The sequence below is a fragment of the Anser anser genome (assembly GCF_964211835.1).
Source record: "Anser anser genome assembly, chromosome: 11".
NCBI classification, from domain to species: domain Eukaryota; kingdom Metazoa; phylum Chordata; class Aves; order Anseriformes; family Anatidae; genus Anser; species Anser anser.
Genome location: NC_139732.1, coordinates 22,787,628 through 22,806,003, shown reverse-complemented (window position 1 = coordinate 22,806,003; position 18,376 = coordinate 22,787,628). Strand labels below are relative to the sequence as shown.

The following is an 18,376-nucleotide window of genomic DNA, read 5'->3' as shown; positions in this document are numbered from 1 at the left end:
GGCGAGTTTCCAAGCACAGAGGTTTTCCTTCCCGAGAGCATCACTTGGGCATTGGCTGCACAGAGGGCCGGGCTCTCTGGGGCTGGGGGCGCTCCCCAGGACACACATTTGCCCCCCTGCAAATATCCTCGCCCGTACTTTTCGCTCAGACCTCCCCGTTTTTATGGGGGAAGCCAACAGGGCCGGCACGGGGAGGTCTCCCGGCCCCGCCGGGTGCCTGGGGCTGCTGGGGGCTGGCTGGGATTAAATCCAGCAGGGAAAATATCCTGCAGCAGGTGCAGCTTGCGACAGGTCTGAACGGCTGCCAGCCGGCTCTGAAATCCCGAGCACATCTGCGCTCCTCAGTTGGACACCAGATGGGCCCCGCTTCGTATTTTGGGCCGGGGTTGGCTCCGGGGGGGGGCCGGGGCGACGACGGGGTCTGGCTGCCCCAGGACAGCGGCAGGACGCGCCCTGGGACGCTCGCACGCCGCCGGCATTCCCGGGTATTCTTAGCCCTGTATTTTTAGCCTGTTTTGCCAGCTGGAGGCCAGACGCTGGCTCGGGGCGTGGGGCAGCTCGGGGCTGCACCGCAGAGCCCAGTGATCCCCGCCAGCCTCCGGGTTCCCCTGAGCCCCGAGGGCACCCCGCTTCCCACCCACACCCCCACCCATATGGGGTCTCACCAGGCTGAGAGCTGCAAACCCTGCAAAAAGCCTTAGCCACAGCCACACAGCTAATTCCCCAGCGGATTGGGACCGTCCCAACCCCAAGAACAATTTGTCCCCGTCTGCGAGGCTCCGCTTGGCATCCTCCTGCCCCAGCGCAGGGCTGGCACGGGGAGCAGCCTGCTGCGGGGACCAGATGGCTGCTGCCTCCTGCGCACCGAGCGTCGCCGCAGCCGAGCCGTGCTGGGGTGAGACCGTGCACCCTAACCCCGTGCACCACAGCCCCATGCACCCCGACCCCATGCACCCCAACCCCAATGACCCCAGCCCCACGGGGGACCCCCAGCAAGGAGCCAGCCCGCGGCTGCCCCGCTCCCTGCCCACTCCCCGGCGCAGCAGACGCTGCTCGCCAGCCTCCCAGCTCCCGGCTATTTTTAGGAGCCTGTTGGAGGCTAAATCTGGCACCGTGTGGGCCCAGGGCAGCCCCGGCGGTGTGATGGCTGCCGCCCCACGCTCTCGGGGCACTGCGTCTCCCCGTGCAAGCATCGCGAGCACTGGCGGTGCTGCATGCACGGGGGCTGTGCTCCACACCAGGATAATTGTCCCGGTGCAGGGGCGGCTGCGACGGAAGAGGAGTTTCCCATCCCCATCGCACCAACCCCTTCCAGTGTAAGCATGGGGTGAAGGGCAGCACCAGCACCCCCAAACCCTACTTTTCAGCCCAGTCCTGAGCAGCGGGATTAAAGAGCAAGCCCTGACTCCAAGCATGGGCTTGACCAAAACCCTGCTTCAGGGTATTGCCCCACTTGGGACTTGCACACCGCAGGGAGAGGACGAGGAGGAAGAGGAGGAGGAGTTGCCTTCCCCCAGCCCTGCTGCTGCCCAGCAGGGCTGAGCCGACACACCACGGGACTGCGAGGGGCCTGCTCCCTACATCTCCCTCCATTCCCACTGCCCCTCTGCGCACACTGACACAGCCCTAATGCTGGTACCCGTCCCCATTCCATCCCCATCCCCATCCCCATCCCCATCCCATCCCATCCCATCCCATCCCATCCCATCCCATCCCATCCCATCCCATCCCATCCCATCCCCATCCCATCCCTATTCCCATCCCATCCCCATCCCCCTGCCTGTCACCGTCCCCATCCCCAGCTCTTGCCCCCTGTCCCAAAGCCCCACAGACACCAGCGCAGCCCCTGGGGACGCTCAGGGTCGGTCTGTCCCGGGCACAGAGCCCAGCCCAGCACCCTGGCTCAGGGTGGCTGCGCATCCCCACAGCTCACGGCAGCGTTTCTTCTCCTCTTTCCCCCTCCCCTCTCTCTCCCTTTCTGAAAATTGATAATTAACCTTTTGTCCATGTGGCTGTTGTGTTTATTTGGTGCAGGCGGCTGCAGGACGCTGATATGGAAATCGCAGCCGGCAGGCAGCTCCGCGTCCTCTGCACAATCTGCAGCCGCGCACAGCCGTTGGGCAGAGATAAGCAGGTGCTTATTCACAGCCCTGCAGCTGCCTGCGAGGGCAGCCCTACCTGATCACTCCAATCTCAGTGAAAAACTACTTGAGGTTAGGCTACCGTGATGGAGAGAGCCGATAGGGACCGCGCGAGACAGCTCCCCCGGCTCCCCGACTTCGCCTCCGCCTGCGCCTCCTGCCTCCCGCTCCCCGCGTCCTCTCCACTCCGTGCGTCTCACTGCTCTGTCTTCCTCTTATCTCCCTCTCCACATCCCTTTGATTTTCTTTTTTTTTTCTTAAAGAATTCGTCTTTGTGTTTCATGTGAACTCTCGGCGGCTCCCTTCTCCCCGGCTCGGCCGCGGCTCTCCCTTTCATTCCCGACTCCTGCCTCGGCTCTCGCTTCCCCTTCCTCCTGTCCTGCACCCGCGTTTCCTCGGGGCGGAAGAGGCCGATATGGGCACGGGGGGGGCACGGCAAAAAGCCCCATCCCCGCACCCGTGTGCTGTGCCCGCTCCGGGAAACGGCTGCATCCGGAGAGCGCGCGCCCATCGCCACGCGCACACTGCGCCGCCCGCCTTGGGACGCAATCACCGCCTCGGGGTTCAGAAGATGTTATTATTTTGCTCATGGGTTATGGCTGCGGCTTCCTCTGACCCCGGGATTCCCAGCCGGGGTGGCCCCATCGCCCCCGCCGTGTGTCACACAGAGGGGACAGCGCGCCGTGCCGTGCCGCGGGGGGTTTCTTGCTTCCCTTCACACTCCTGCTCTGAGTGTCGGGGCGGGGAGTGCCGGTCCCTCTTCTCCTTTACCACGCGGGAAGTTTCTGCTCGGCCCCAAAGGCTCAGCTCTGACTCAGACAGAAAGCACCCGGCAGCGCCGTGAGGCTCCATGGCAAGGGCTCACCTGTGCCGGGCACAGCCCAGGACCCCCGGGGCTCCCCCAGATCGGGGCAGACCCCACGGCCCCACGCTGGGGCATTCCCCACGCTGCTGCCCCACGGCCCCTGCAGCTGCCCGGCAGGTGCCTGCTGGAGAAAACCCTGCTGCTGCAGGTGACGTGGGGGACACGGGGCCGCAGCTGGCGGGGATTTTTCTTGCTGGCCCTGAAAGCCTCTGGCTTTGACTCAGTGCCTCGGCACGCACCCAGGGAGCAACCCCTGCTGTGTGATCTCCCGCACGCTTTCGGTCTCTCTTTGCCGCTAGCCCGTGCCCTGCCGCAGGGCGCCTTGGCAACCCCCTGGGCTGATGATGCCGAGCCCACCTGGGGCCGCAGGAAATAAAAGGGGAAGAGGTGGGAGCCCGAGAGTGGGAGGGAAACCCTCCGGCCCCAGCATCGCGCCCCACGCGGCCCCACACCGCCGAAACCTCAGGCAGCCCTTGGTCCCCATGAGCTGACTGCGCTGTGCCTCTCGGCGGAGCGCGGGCATCCGGGGGTGGGCAGGATGGAGCTGAGCCCCCCCAGCATCGCCGGGATGCGAGATGTGGATCCAGGACTGAGGCTGTGCCCCCCTGAGAGGCAGCAGTCTGGGTGCACACCATCCTGCCTGGGCTGTCTGCGTGCTTTGGAGCTGTGTGGCCCCTTGGCCCCACGCTGGGGCTTCCCCTCACCCCCCAGCAGCACGCAGAGCCACGTGCGCTGTCCCCTGGGGCACCCGGCACCGCAGTGCTCAGCCCCCCCCCGCCCTGCTGGCAGTGATGCTGCAAACCAGCGGCTTCCCCTACACCCTGCTCTGTGCAGCTCCAGGATCCTCCTCCCCACTTGCACCCCACTGTCCCCTCCCCGTCCCCCCCGGCAGCCCCGGGCTGGGGGAACGGAGCGGGGAGCCCCGGGAGCCATCTGCGGGAGCCCAGGTGGCCGCCGAGACACGCCATCTGCTGAGCCACCTTCGGGGACCGTGCAGGCGCTGCTGTATTTTTAGGACACGTTTCCTCCCTCCCACCTGCAGCCCGGAGCAGCCTTTCGGTTTTCTAACAAGTCGCTTCTCTCGCTTGCGGCTGCTCTGCCCGAGCGGCTGTTGGAGAGCCCCAACCCCGGCACTGAGGAGGGGGGGGAGAGGGCTGGCCTGGGGGTTCACGGATCGATGGCAGTGAAAGGGGGCTCAGCACCCCCTGGGGGGTTGTCCTGTGCAGAGAGCAGGCAGGGACGTGCAACAGGCAGGCACCAGGATATGGCAGCCAAGGGAGAGCCCTGTCCCCACAGCCATCTCCAGGCGCAGGGCTGCAGCAGGGGAGTGAGCCCCTGGTGCCACAGCGTGCCCTGGTCATGCTGTGCTGGGCTGCACCATGCCATGCTGGGCTGCACCATGCCGTGCCAGGCTGCACCACGCCGTGCCAGGCTGCACCACGCCGTGCCAGGCTGTGCCACAATGTGCCAGGCTGCACCACGCCATGCAGCACCTATCCCTGTGTTCACCGGCTATGCCGTGCCAGCCACACCGTACCGCACCGTGCACCCCATGCCCATGCCAGGCTGCGTTTTGCCGGCTGTGCCGTGCTGCCTTGCCCATGCCAGGCTGCGCTCTGAAGGCTGTGCCATGCCAAGCTGCACCGTGCTGCCCGTGCCATGCCGCACCACGCTGCCTGTGCCGCGGTGCACCTTGACGGCCGTGCCATGCCGTGCCGTGCCTTGCCGTGCCGCGCTGCGCCGTGCCACCCTCCTGCGGTGCTGCCCATGCCGAGCTGCACCGCGCTGGCCCCTCGCAGTGAGGAAGTGAAGCCGGCGCGAAGGGGAAGTTGTTGGAAAGTCAGACCGGAATGGCTGATAGGGAAGGCAGAGCTGGGCTTGGTCGCAGATGGTTCCTGTTGGGGAAGGACACGGGCGCAGCTGCCCGGCCTCCCCCCACCCGCCGCATTATCACTGCCCAGCAGCTGTTCACCTTCCCCCTCGCCATGGGACACGGCGCTGCTGCCACCCCGGCCCCGGCGGTCACATGAACGGCCCTCGCGGCGGGGCAGGCACCGTTCGGGCAGGACGCCCCGCGCCGCACCACACCACACCGCACCCGACGGCGCTCAGCATCTCCTTCCTCGGCGTGGGGACTCGTGCCTGCCCCAGAAGTGGGCTGGCTGCGCCAGGCACCGCTGACCCCGCACCCCCGGGATGCCCGGGGGTCCCTCCAAACCCGACAGCCACCCCTCCTGTACCAGGACACCGGGCAGGACCGTCCAAGGTAAGGCCGAGGCAGCGGTGGGAGCAGGGAGGCGGGGGGCTGTGGGCGACCCACGTGCACGTGGCGCAGTGCAGGTGACTTGTCCCGATGTCACACGCAACCCTGGGGCCAGGCAGGTGCTGCCCAAGTGGTGCGTGGGGGTCCCCAGTGGGGCGTCCCCATGGGGCTGGTTGGAGCTGGCTCTAGGGCAGGGGGCCGGGGCACAGCCGAGCTCGTAGCACCAGCAGGATGGGGCACGGGGACCCGTCCGCAGCCCGCTCTGCAATTAACCTTTCTGTAACGAGCAGTCAGCCGCGATTAGGTTTTATTTGCAGGGTTTAAATCCTCTGTTTACCCAGTGCTTTCTTTCATTATTGGGTCAGCAGCTCACGTGTGGCTCGGGAGCACATTCCCACGCTCGCTCCGCGGCAGCAGCCAGACCCTGCCTGCAGCAGCTCTGTCCCGCCACGGTCAGGATCCGGCCCCGCGGGCTCTCCAGGTGCTGCTGCTCCCTTGCAGCGTGACAGCATCGGTGCCGGCTCCAGGGGCTGGGGCATCCCCATGCCCTGTGCTGGGCGTCCCTCAGCACCACGCGCAGGGACCCGGTGGGGCCGCGTCGGGTGCGGGAAGGAAAGCGGCGGCCGGCTGAGTCACCGGCGTTTGTCTGCCCCGAGCGAACAATGCTGGCGCTCTGCCGCGCTTCCCCTCGCACACCCCTTTCCCCGGCGGCAGCGAGCCCTGCGGCACCATGCACCAGGCACAGCACCCTGCCCCGCCGCCCGGTCCTGGCACCCACCCTGCCGGATGGGGATGCGGCCAGGCTGGGTTTGAGGACAGGCTTTGGGCAGCGCGGGGACCTCCCAGATCCCCATCCCAGCTCCATCCCTTGGCAGAAGTGGTGTGGCTTGGGGTCAGGATGAAGCCCTCGCTGCTCAGCCTGCGAGCTGGGCTGGGGACAGGGACGTGGGGTGCTCCCAAGCTCCTTATCGTGGGTGCTGCGTCACCGCTGCGTGAGCACAGCAGGTGCCAGCGCTGCGCCCCTCTGATGGGACACCAGGGACACCAGCACCAGAGCTCCCATTCGAGGCAGACACCCAAAGTGCTGAGGGCTGGGACTGATCCCCTTGTGGGAGCGATGGGGACACCGGTCCCTGCCCCGTGCCAGCACGCAGCACCCCGCTGCTGCCCCCAGCCCCAGCGGGCGAGGGGAACCCCCTGATAACGCGCGGGGCCAGCGGGTGCCGTTGACCGAAGGGGCACAGCGAGCGGAGCCGTGCAGATTGCTGCGGGCTGGCGGAGGTGCCGGTTAGGTGCTTGGCAGGAGAAACGTTTATTTTGTTGGCCAAATATCTCGGCAAACTTCCTGATTTACTCGCAGCCAGCGAGGCAGCGATAGGGCTGGTGAGGCCGTTGCCTGCTCCTCGCTCCGGCTTCAGCGCGGAGAGCTGTTATCTCAGATGCACAGCGGGCAGGGAAGAGGTGGAGAAAGGGAAATGAAATACAACAGAGGTGGCACATTTTTTGCTCTTGATAACAAGCCCTGCTTTTAGCCTGGGAACTTGGAAACGATGCAGGTGGCCAGAGGCAGCCGCAACGTCCCCTGCTGCCGCAGTACATCTGGACCTTGTAACGAATCCCAGACCTCCGGGATGGCCCTGACATGAGGCTGGGGCTCCCCATGGCACAGCACAGCACGGCACGGCACAGCACCAACATCCTCCTGGTGCTGCTGTGCTGTCCTGGACAGAGCCGGAGCAGAGGCAGGCCGTGCTGGCCCAACTCCTGCTCGTTCCTATTGATTTTTGCAGGGACCCGAGGTGCTGGAAGCGCAGTGCAAACTAATTAAATTCCCACCATTAAAGAGCACGGTGCAGGCAGCTGCAGCCTGTCGGGCGGGGAGGTCTGGCAGGCAGCCGGTACCTGCGGCTCAGCCAGGGGAGCAGGAGCTGCACAGAGCCGGAGATGGGAGGGTGGCCGCGATGCTGCAGCGGGGCCGGGAGGTGCTCTCGGCTCCCCAGACCCCTCTGCTGCAGGGGGGTCTCACAGGGAGGTCTCACAGGGAGCGCAGGGACCCCACAACAAGGACGGGGCTCTCGGGGAGGCTCAGCACCGCCGTTCCCCCTGCCCGGTCAGGGGACGCCACTGGGACAGGGAGCGGAGGAGCTGGAGGGATCCTGTGCTGTGCTGGGGGGGGCCTCCCAGCGTGCTGCGTGTGCTGGGCACCTGCTGGGGTTCTGCTCAGCACCTCTGGCACGTTCCCTTGGGTCAAAAAGGGGACGAGCTGCTGGCCGACTGCTGCTTACACGAGGGTGGCAGCGGCGTCTCCGTGCACCCCCCAGGCACCAGGAGGCAAGGGGCACGAGGCCATCTCCACTTTGGACAGTTTCCAGGCACCCCATGGCAAGGAGAAGCTGCAAACACGGCCCCAGCAGCCCTAAAACCTGAAGGTTTAAAGCATCCAGAGGGAAGGCGACATATCCCAAAGCCTCCCCGTGTTTAAGCCAGGACGGTGATTTTTTGGAGGCTGCGGTGCAGGGCGCGCCGGGATGATAAGCAGTAGGGCCCGGTTTCCCTTTGAAAGGGAAGCAGGAACGAATCTGTCAGCCAGGAAAACATGATTTTTTTTTTTTTTTCCTTTTCATGTTCGTGGAAGTTGTGCAGAAGCCGCAAAGCCCTCGGCTCCGATCCCCGCAGGCGGTGACAGGCAGGGACTGCTCCCACCAGACCTCGACCCAGCAGCGGCGAGGGCCGGGGCGGCGGCGGGGCGGGGGGCTGCGACGCAGGGAGCCCCCCGCGAGCGGGCGCAGGGGGAAGCCAGGCACAAGCGAAGCCCCTTTCTTAAGAAAAGCTGGCGAGAGGCGCTTCCTGCGCAGCAGATGTCCCCGCGGCGGATGCAGCTGCGGCGGGCGATAGCCGGCGCGCGGGCGAGCTGTCTTCCCCGGCCGCTGGCTCCCCACCAGCCCCTTATCTCCCCCGCGCATTCCCCGCCAAATTACCCTGTGGGGAAGGGGAGCACCAGCCTGGGCTCCAGCTGCAAACAAAATGCCAAGGGGAGAGCGCTGGGGGCTGCAGCCCAGCTCCCGGGGATGGATTTGGGAGCTGGGATTAAGGCCACCGCGTCCGTGCACGCAGACAAGGTGACGGGCTCTGCATCACCAAGGGCTTGCTCCACGCTGTCCCCATGCCCTGCTTGGTGCTGCGCCAGGCTGGCACCCCTGCCATGGCCAAAGCACCGCAGAGAGGCACCCGGAGACGCTCGGCTCCCTGTGAGCTTGAGGATAGAGACTGAGAGACCCAGACGGGCAGCCAGACTCCTGGGGGTGACACAGGAAACCTGCGGCACGCTGGGGCTGAGCGCGGGCACGGCTCGGTGCCTTCGCCCCCAGACGAGCCCCGGCGCGGCAGAGCAGGTCTGCGCGGCGGCACGGGGATGACTCACGGCACGGCGAGGGGGAAGGTGCGAGAAACCAGCACCGAGGGCTCTCTTACAAGGCTTGAGGCTTGGGAAGGGGGGACACGGCCTGAAGAGCGATCAGATCTTACTGGAGTGCTGGGAAATTTGGGGGCTGAGGAGGACACTGGGCTGCGGGGAGGTCGGGGAGGGGGCTGGGGGAGCCAGACCTGCCAGGCTCACCAGGCACAATCGCCCTCGCTCCCTGGGCACGCACACACCGGTCCCAGGGCATGGCCACACTGGGACACCCCACCTCTCCCTCCATGCCCTCACAGGTGCCCAGGCCGTGTCTCGGGGACCCCCTTTGCATGAGGCAGGTCCTCAGGAGCCCCCCGAGCCTCGTGCACGAGGACATCCCTCCTCCGCGCACCCGCAGCGGGCGGCGCCTGCGAGCAGAAGCGGTGCGCTGCGGTGCCATCGCCACCCCATGGGACCGCGGCACCTGGATGGTGGTGCTGGTGGGCACAGGGCTGGTGCTCAGCAGCAGGAGATGCCATCTCCTCGCCACGAAGGGAGCACGAATTGACACCACACGTGCACCTCGTCCCCGTGCTGGCCGGCTGCACGCCGAGCCATCAGTCCCGCGGTGGCATGAGCGACACAAAGCCCTTACAGAAGTTTCCAGCCTCTCTGGGAAGCCGTGGGGCTGGAGAGGGTGGCAGGACCCCATCCTGCCCTGGCTCCAGATTTGCTGGGAAGGACGGCCAGGCCCTGCGCTGGGACGGATCCAGGCAGCCTATCGGCCCCTCGCAGGTGCTCATCTGCCGGCCTGGCCGCTCGCTCCGTGATGCTCTCCCACGGCGGTGACGCAGGGCTGCTGGCGGTGCGGGGCTGGGGATGCCCCATCGCCTGCACCACCGTGCTGCATCCGTCCCTGTGTGAGCCGAGGGAAGGTGGGGTTTCTCTAACGGCACCGGTCTCAGGCTGCCGTGGGACCCACGCGTGCCCGTGGGGTGCGTGGCAGCGGCAGGGCTGGCTCCGGAGAGGGCTGAGGGGCACGAAGGGGTTAAGGCGGGGAAGTTTGCTCACTCTCGGCAGTGATTTAAACCAGACAGAAAGGTTCTGTCATCCATCACACTAACAGCCAGATCATTGTGTTTTAAAGTGTCTGTAATTGCAGCAATACAGAGACTGGGAGGAAGATAAAGGCTGGGAAGATGCAAATGCGGAGGGGAAAGCACCAGCCCCCAGCGCCAACACCCAGCACCCGGTGCCAGGGGAACCCAGCCGGGGACTGGGCAGCCCTGCCCAGGGCTGGGGCTGGAGCGGGGCACCTGGGGGTCACCCCAGTGCCCCCCAGCCCTTGCTGGGGACAGCGCAGCCCAGGGAGCACCCACAAAACTGCACAAACTGACCCAGGGACGGGTGCGGGCTTTTGGACATGCCTCAGGTTTCATCCCCCAAATTATTGCCTTTTTTTGAGGTGGCCTCGCCGCCAGCTCCGTCGTCATCCCCGGTATAGCACAACGCGACTCTTCCCTCCTCATCTCCGATCTGTAGGGTTCCAGGGATGGCATGGGACAGTGGGTGACAGCTTGCCACAGGCGAGGAGGTGGCACGGGCACGGCCACGGGTGCCCGGGTCTGTCCCGGCGGCCGAGGCCACGTGCGAGCCCGCCGGCAGGGCGTTATTAACATTCAGACGAGGCCCGCCGAATAAAGCGAGCTAACACAAATGTTTATTTTCTCAGTGGTGAATTATGACTTCAATAGACCAAAATTACAGGCTGCGCGCGCGGAATAGAGACGAGGCAGACCCTGCCACCCAAACGCCGCCGGGGGGGACACGGCGGGGCCCCCACCCCCCGCCCACGGTGCCCCGTGCACGTCGTGGTGCCGCTGCCACCGGCTCGTCCCACCGCGGGCGGGTGGCTGCTCGGAGCCAGCAGGGACTCGATAGCATCCTGCATCTACACCCAAAATGAACCAAAGCCGGCAAGGTTGCAGCTGTTACCTGCAGGTCGGTGGCTGCAGGGCCAGCGCTGGTCACCCTTGGGTTCTGGCTGGGCTTCACCAGCTGGACAGTTACTGGTGGACTTCTCCGTGAATTTAACAGCTTGCAGGGCACGGGGCGCACATGGGGGACAGCATATTTGGCTGAGAGCGTGGCCACCCCCACAGCCCCCTCCTGAAACTGGGGCTCAGCCTCGGGAAGTGCTCTCGGGATGCCCGGGTGCTCCACGAACCTGGGAATTGTGCGCCGGGGGGGTGCTGCGCCATGCACCACGTGCCCAGATGCACCCACGCCGTTGCATTTGCATGTGCCAGCCAGGGCTGCCGTGGCGAAGCCCGGCGGGCGGCAGCACGGCGCGCAGCTGTGCGCGGGGGCGGACGGTGCTGCGCCCGCGGGGCCTCGGTGGCGGGACCGTGGTGCTCCCAGCGAGGGGCTCCTGGGGCAACCCCAGCGCTCGAGGGGCTCCTGGGGCAACCCCAGTGCTCCTGGGGCAACCCCAGCGCTCGGGGCTGGGAGGAGCAGGGCGGGGGGGGGGTGCAGGCAGCAGGAGGGCTCCGTGCGCGGGGGCAGGAGCTGGGAGGGGGCGATGCTGCCAGCACCTTGGGGTGGGATGGGGCAGCGCCGTCCTGCGACCCGAGGTGATGCAGCTGGGAGCCTGGACGTACAGTGGCTGTTTACTGGCCAGGCAGTGGTTGTTTGCTGGCCACGCAGTGTTATTTACTGGCCACGCAACGGTCATTTAGTGGCCGCGCAACGGCCGCACAGCGACCACGCGTCGTGCACGTCGTGCGGCGGCTGCGCGGCACCTCTGCAGCGGTGGTGCCATGGGTGCCCTGGCACTGGTGGTGCCGTGGCGGTGCCCCGCCGCCCGGCAGGGCTGCCGCGGTGCCCAGCGCCCTGCGCCCTGGGGAGCGGAGCGGATGAGTAATGCAACAAGCACCCGGGGCGGCAGGGGCTCCTGGCGGCAACTCGCAGAGGGAAGGCAGCTGCCAAGCCGAGTAATTACGCAAAGAGGCAGGGCTTCAGCTCGCGGGGAAATTAGCAGGGCTCGCGCTAGCCAGCAATAACATCGTAGTAGGGTTTGGGGGGGGTAGGGACACTTTTAGTGCCCCCCCCCCCCCCCCAACCAGCATAGGGCACGCAGGAGGGCCCGGGCGTGCAGGATGGGTGCGCCGGGCACCCGGCGTGGGCAGGGAGCCACGCGCCACCTCCGTGGGCATCCCCGCGGTGCCGGTGCTGTGCGGCCACCCCGGGCAGCCTGGATGAGGCCATGTGGGGCCGGGGGGACCCTGAGGCCAGGCCGGGGTGGGTGCGTGGGTCGCGGGGTGCCCGTGGGGCTCGCCCTGCACAGATGTTGCGGCTGCACGTGTGGCTGCTCCCACTGCAACCCCGGCCCGCGGGCATCCCCGGGACAGCCGGGGACGGAAGCAAAGCGAGCGCAGCCCCAGCCCCTCGCAGCCCCCCAAGCCCTTGGGGTGCCAGCCCCCTGTGTCTTCCCCCAGCCCCCTGCCAGCCCGGTGAGGGCACCGAGCCGTGCCCCAGCCCCACGCCGACACCTCCCAGCCCCTGCAAACCCCAGCCCCAGCCCCTCGTCGCCCCCAGAAACATTTGCAACCCCCAACCCTCGGCAAACCCCAAACCTTTTACAGCCCCCAACCCTCGGCACCCCCCCAACCTTTCCCACCGCCCCCGCACCCCCCGACCCCCGTGCACCCCCTCGCACCCCCCCCACCCCTTTACCTCCCCGTGTCCCCACGCAACCCCCGCTCCCTTGTGCGTCCCCCCCCCCCACCTCCCCCGCCCCGGCTCCCACCGCCCCCTCCCCGACCGCGCACCGGGGCCCCCCCCCCCCCTCTCCGGCGGCGGCGGCGGGGCGCCCCCTGCCGGGATCGGCGGCGGCTCGGTGTAAGGCGGCGGCGGGGGCGGGCGCCGCTCACTCCGGGGCGGGCGGGCGGCGGGGCGGCAGCGGGGGCTGCGGGCGGCCCGGCCCGGCACGGAGCTCGGCCGCGGGGCGCCCCGTGGCCGGGGGGCGCGGCGCCGGGGGATGCTCAGCGGGTGAAGCGGCCCCCGCGGCTCTCCCCCGGGCTTCTCCGCCCTCCCCCTTCCCGGCCGTCCCCCCCCTCCCCTCCCTCCCCTCTCCGTCCCCCGGTGTCCGGCCCCGGGGGGGGGCAGCGCCCCGACCCCCGGGCTGGCGGCCCCCGGCGGCGGCGGCGGCGAGGGGCGGCGGGCAGGTGCCGGGGGCAGCCGCCGCCGAGGGGCCGCGCTCCGCCCGCGCCGGCCTTAACGGGGCCGGGGCCGCCGCCGGGGGCCGCCGCCGGTTCTGCCGGCACCGCTCGGTTCTGCCTCGGGACTTGGCGCACGCCTCCGCCGCTCCTCAGCACGGTAAGGGCCGGGCACGGGGCGCCGGGGGCGCGGGGAGCGGGGCGCTGCCGGTGTCGGGGGGCTGCCGGTGTTAGGGGGCTGCCGGTACCCGGGGGATGCTGCCGGTGTCGGGGGCTGCCGGTACCCGGGGGTGCTGCCGGTACCGGGAGGTGCCGCCGGTGCGCGGGGGACCGGGATGCTGCCGGTACCGGGAGGTGCTGCCGGTGTCGGGGCGCTGCCGCCGCCTGCAGAAAGCTCCCGGTGCGCAGCGCTCGGGGGATGCTGCCGGTGCCCGGGGGTGCTGCTGGTACCCGGGGTGCTGCCGGTGTCGGGGTGCTCCCTGCGCCCCCGGAACGTTCCCAGTGACCGGAGGTGCTGCCGGTGTCGGGGGTGCTGCCGGTGCCCGGGGAACGCTCCCAGCGTCGGGGATGGTGCCGGTGCCGGGGAGGCTCCCGGTGCCCCAGCCCGCCCGGTCCCTGGCAGGGCAGCGGGGCTGCAGCGGGGCCCGGCCCGGTTCCCCCCCCCCCCCGGGTGAACGCGCACCGGAGCCTCCGGCCGTGCCCGGGGGCGCTCCCCGGGGACGGGGCAGGGGGCGAGGGTCGGCACTGCCCCACTGCGAGCTGCCCCCGGGGGTCCGGGGGGGACGGGGGGGGCTGCAGCTCGCCCGCCGCACCCAGGGCTCCCCCCGTGCTACCCCCGTTCGGCTGCTCGCGGGCACCTTTTGCTGGATTTTTATTTTTTTTTATTATTTTTTATATATTTTTTTCCCGTTAGCCAAGAAAAACTTTGCAACTTCCCTTCGGTGCCGGAGAGCTGCCGCCGCTGCTGCCGGGTTTCATTTTGTTTTTTTAATTCGGGGTCACGTGCGCGTTGACAGTGCCTTTGGATCTAAGCGATGGTCTCGTCTCTCGCTTAGAAGGAGCTCCGGAGCTCTTCCCTCTGTTGTTTTCTCTCTGCTCAGGAACAAAGAGATTTTTCTGCCTTTAATTAAAAGGAATATTAATCCCGCGCCCCTTTGCCGAGCGACTCGAAGACGCTCCGCAGCCGTTCGCCTGCTCGGCACCTCGGCGGGGTGAGCTCTGCTGCGTGCACGGAGGCAGCCTGGGCACGGAGATGCTGGGGATCCATCCCGAGAGCGCACAGCGAGCGCGGAGCAGCGGCCGGGCAGGATGCTGAGGGCCCCGGCGCCCGCCGCCCCGCGCCGGTGCTCGGGTGAGGAGCTGGCAGAGCCGGGCTCGCGTCCCCGCAGGCGGCTGAGGCGGGTCCCGCGGAGCCCCGAGGCGCGGGGAGAAGTTTGGGGGCTTGCTTTTGGGGAGCCCCGGGAAGGAGACCGGAGACGGGCTGGGCTGCGTGGGGGGTTTCTCCCCTCCTGCTGCTTCCCGGCAGGCCCAGACGGTTTTCCCCGGTGACGGCGGGGCGCTGGGCACGTTCCGTATGGGAGACGCGCGGCTGCAGGCGTTGGGGTGCGGGGAGGAAAAGCCGGGGGGCGCGGGCAGCAGGAGCCGTTCTCCCGTGGTGCTGGGTGCTGGCGCGGGGCTGGCTGCTTGTTTTGGGTGCGGTAGCAACCAGGCCTTGTGTGGATGCAGGATTTGCCTCTTACGGTGAGGACTTGCAGGGTGCAGGATGCGAAAATGCTCTGGTGGTGTGCTCAGCCCCGGTTCGGTGGGTTTGGAGGGTCGAGCAGCCTCCAGGCTCTGCCCGTTTCCGTGGCACGTGTGGGAAGGGGGCTCGGGGATGCGCTGGCAGCTCGGGGACCCCGCGGTGTGGCTGGGGTGGGCTGCGTGCGCCCGTCCTGGGTTTGCCGTGGAAATGGGCTCTCGGCTCTGCTCACTGCATGCAGGCAGCTCAAATCTCCAGCGGGCTCTCGAGGCGGTGCGGCTCCCTGCCTGCGGCCGTGCAGCCCCCCTGTGCCCCGGGGAAGCGCTGTGGGGCGCTGCGAGACCCCCGGCGGTGAGAGACACCCCGTAAACCGTTAAATGTCTCTTAACGGGTTCAGGGCATTGCTGGTGAGCTGGACCCAGAGCACAGGGCTGCTGGCGAGGTGTAAGCGTGCGTTGGCAGCGGGATGCGTGCTCCTGCGGGGCAGGGAGCCGGTCCCCACGGCACGGGGGACACCAACCACGGCCACCAGCACCAGCACTGGTTCTGCCCCCAGCCGGACTGGCACAGTCGCAGGGTGCGCAGCATTTGGGCAGATCAGGGCCTGATCCTGCAGCCGGGCTGGGAAGGAGCGGGGAGCTCGGTGCAGAGACGGGGTGAAATGGGGGGACCCGAAGCGGGGGTGCTCGGTGGGGGCTTTGTGATGGACTGGGCAGGGCGAGGCCAGGCTGGGGCGCAGAGGTGAGAGCCCAGCGGGTGCCGAGCTGGCGTTAGTGCCCCTGCCCGGGTCTGGGCTTATTTTTAGATTTCCTGAAGCTTGTTTTCTGCCTTCCCTCCCCGCTTGCTCAGCCTCCCCAGAGGCAACCCCACCTTGACAAGCCCACAGCTTTCCTTCGGAAGATGCTGACCAATGTTTCCAGAAAGCATCCGAAGGATTTCCTGTTTATTTTTCAAAATTCTCATTAATATTTTTTTCCTGCGTTATTGCATTAAATCTTGCACGGGCAAAATTGCCTTGAAATGGAGCCTGTGGTTAAAAAGAGACAAAGAGTCAGCGACGCAGCAGCCCGGAGGCTGTGGGGATGCACCACTGGATTCGGCACCCCCTCGGAGCCGTCACCGTCCTGGCGCCTGCGGGGCAGGATCCGGCCCGGCGTCCCCAGGGAGCTGGCGGTGCCTCGGCGTTCCCACGCTGAGGGGACCTGCACGGAGCTCCCCGTCGGCGTGTGGATGGGGACTTCTTCCCTTCCCAACTGCTCCATGCCTCTGAAGCGTCCCCAGCCCCCTCGTTGCTCGTGCCACTTGTCCCTGCTCAAGGCCACCTCCGGACACGAGCGTCCCTGTGCATACGTGGCAGCAAAAAGCGCGTGGAGCGTTTTAGCCGGGGGCTCTGCCTGCTCGAGGAGTGCCTGGCTGTGCAGCTTGGGCAGGAACCTGGTTTTGGGGCGCCCCTCCTGCAGCCTGTCACCGGATCGGTCGCCTTTTCGGCACGGACGCCGTGGCCTGGTGGCCCCATGGCACGCCGGTAGCTGTTGCAAGGAGGATGTGGTGCGCAGACCAGGGCAGCCCCGAGCCTCGCGCCGCCCTGCGTGCCCACGCAAAGCCTGGTGCACGAACCCTCTGTTTGCTCGCCGTGTTTAGAGAGCATATTTAATTTCCAGGTGCACGGGACAGCTGGGGAGCAGCCAGGGCGTGTGCGTGCCCACCTCCTCCCGCGGCCGTGAGCTGCTGGTGGGACAGGGCAGGCGGCAGCTCCGTGGCACAACGCTCATGGTCGTGGGCCAGGATCCATCCTGTGCTCCCCCAGCACCTGGGGATCAGGTCCCCCACTCGGAAAGGTGGGGAGGGGGCGTGGGGACCCCACTCGTGGCCCCTCTGCCGCAGGCTGCCCGGTGGCGTGGTCCCACGCCGCCGTTGGCTCGCGCGCCCCCGTGCTCGGTCCCGAGACGGTTTTACAGGCAGGGCTGAACTGCACAAAATGTTCGACTTGTAAAATATGTAGCGTGAGAAAATAGCCTTTTCTGCTCTCCTCCTCGCCGCCGCGGCTCCCCCTGCCCCATCTGCTTGCTTGGAAAGCTTCCCGCAGCCGGGGAAGGGGAGGGAGGGGGTGCGAGGCCGGCGCAGCTGACGGCACGAGGGTCACCCGGCGATCGCTGCCGGGCCGGCTGGGCTGCTCGCCCCATGCCTTCATCCCCGCGAGCATCACGGGCACACCCAGGGCGTGTTTGGTCCACGAGGACGATGCACGGGCAACGCGTCCTCCGTCCTCCCACCACGCGCGTGGCCGTGCGGCTCCGGAGGCTGCTGTCCCCCGGGATGTGCCGTGGGAGCCAACACGGGGACGGCACCGGGAGAGGCGGCCGGGCTGTGCCGTGGTCCCGGGGCGACGCAGGCACCGCTGGTGGGGTTCCCGAAACGGGGGGCGTCACGGGGAGGCCAACGGGAAATACCCCTGTGAGGCACCCGGCCGGGGGCGGGGAGGGAACCGAAATCCCCGGAGCTGGCGACGAGCCATTGTTTTCACCAGCCACCTTAATCCATCATTATCTGGGCATATTTCGGATCCTTGCCAAGAGCAAGGTGGGAAGGGGGGGGGGGGCTGTAAGCATGCTTTCCCTATTCCCCTGCCATCCTTTTTGCTGCCTGTGTGTAATTAACAGAGTAATTAAAAACAGGATGAGTTAATTGGTATTCATTTATGTGGCAGATGTTTTTAATTGAGATACGAAACAATTTACCTGTTTACATAAACAATAGCAAATGAAGGCTTGTAAAACAGAGAGGGCTTTTTTTTTTTTCTTGCCTTTTTTTTTTTTTTTTTGAGGAAAATCAGAATAACCTCCCTGTCCCGCCACCCTGGCTCCAGCTGACCGGCAGCTGACGGCTGGGGCCCCGGGGGGGGCTGCAGGTCCCCTATGGGGCCGGGGGCTGCTCAGGGCAGCGGGCAGGGCTCGGGGTCCCTGAATCCCCGGGGAGCGCAGGCACCCCGGCCATGCCCACCCAGCCGAGTGCTGCTCGTGATGGGGCTGCACGGAAAGGGAAGGAAATTGGGATGTGCCAAAGGGAAACCCGCTGCGTTCCCTGCGTGGGGTGGCTGAAAGTGTCCCGGTGTGGGGCATGGTATGGGGCACGGGCTGCCCAAATCCGCCGGCTGCATGGCGTGGTGCGACCACGCGTCCTGGGTCAGGATTTTGGGGGAGCAGGGACGTGCCCTGCCCGGAAGGTGAGCATCCTTGCGAGCAGGGGACGCCCAAGCACGGCGGGGTGCCCGCAGTGCCGGGCGCGTCTGCGTGCTGCCCGACTTCCTGGTGGCGGCGGCCGCTCTGCGGGCACAGCTCCCCGCTTGCAGAGCGCCTGCAAGTGCCTCGCAGGGCCTGGAGCTGCCAGAAGCCAGGTTTCATTTACATCTTGTGCAGAGGGTTTAATTAATTTGATTTCCTTTTAAAAGGCTTCATTTGCGCTGACTGGTGCTGGGGCTTGCGTCGCTTCCCCCCCCCCCCCACACACACACCCTGCAGCCCGGCTCCCCAAAATGTGCTGCTTCAGGGAAACTGCACAAAGTTGTCACTGCAAAGGAGGAAGAGCTGGTGCCACCTGCCCAGGGTGGTGGGAGCCGTGGGGGCACCCCGTTTTGTCCTGCACCCCGTTTCCTCCTGCACCCTTTGGCCCTGCCTGGAGCCAGCCCTTGGCAGAGCAGCCTTCCCTCGGCCGGGCACTGCCAGCACCTCACCATGGGGTGCCCCATGGGTCCAGCACCC

The 18,376-nt window shown here is 67.2% G+C and overlaps 1 protein-coding gene across 6 annotated transcripts in view; it reads left to right on the top strand.

Moving 5' to 3' along the window:
• The first annotated feature begins 1,994 nt into the window (after positions 1 to 1,994).
• The window catches only part of CBFA2T3 (CBFA2/RUNX1 partner transcriptional co-repressor 3), a 30,416-nt gene continuing 14,034 nt past the window's right edge, over positions 1,995 to 18,376 (top strand). For 2 of the 6 annotated variants that reach the window (XM_083794893.1, XM_083794888.1), the window contains exon 1: positions 2,000 to 5,272. In XM_083794893.1, coding sequence (XP_083651019.1) covers positions 5,203 to 5,272 — 70 coding nt within the window. In that variant the 5' untranslated portion in view covers positions 2,000 to 5,202. Of the gene's footprint in view, positions 5,273 to 12,905; positions 13,041 to 13,970; positions 14,232 to 18,376 lie in introns of those variants that run through there. The other 4 variants (XM_083794889.1, XM_083794891.1, XM_083794892.1 and 1 more) reach the window with 4 other exon arrangements.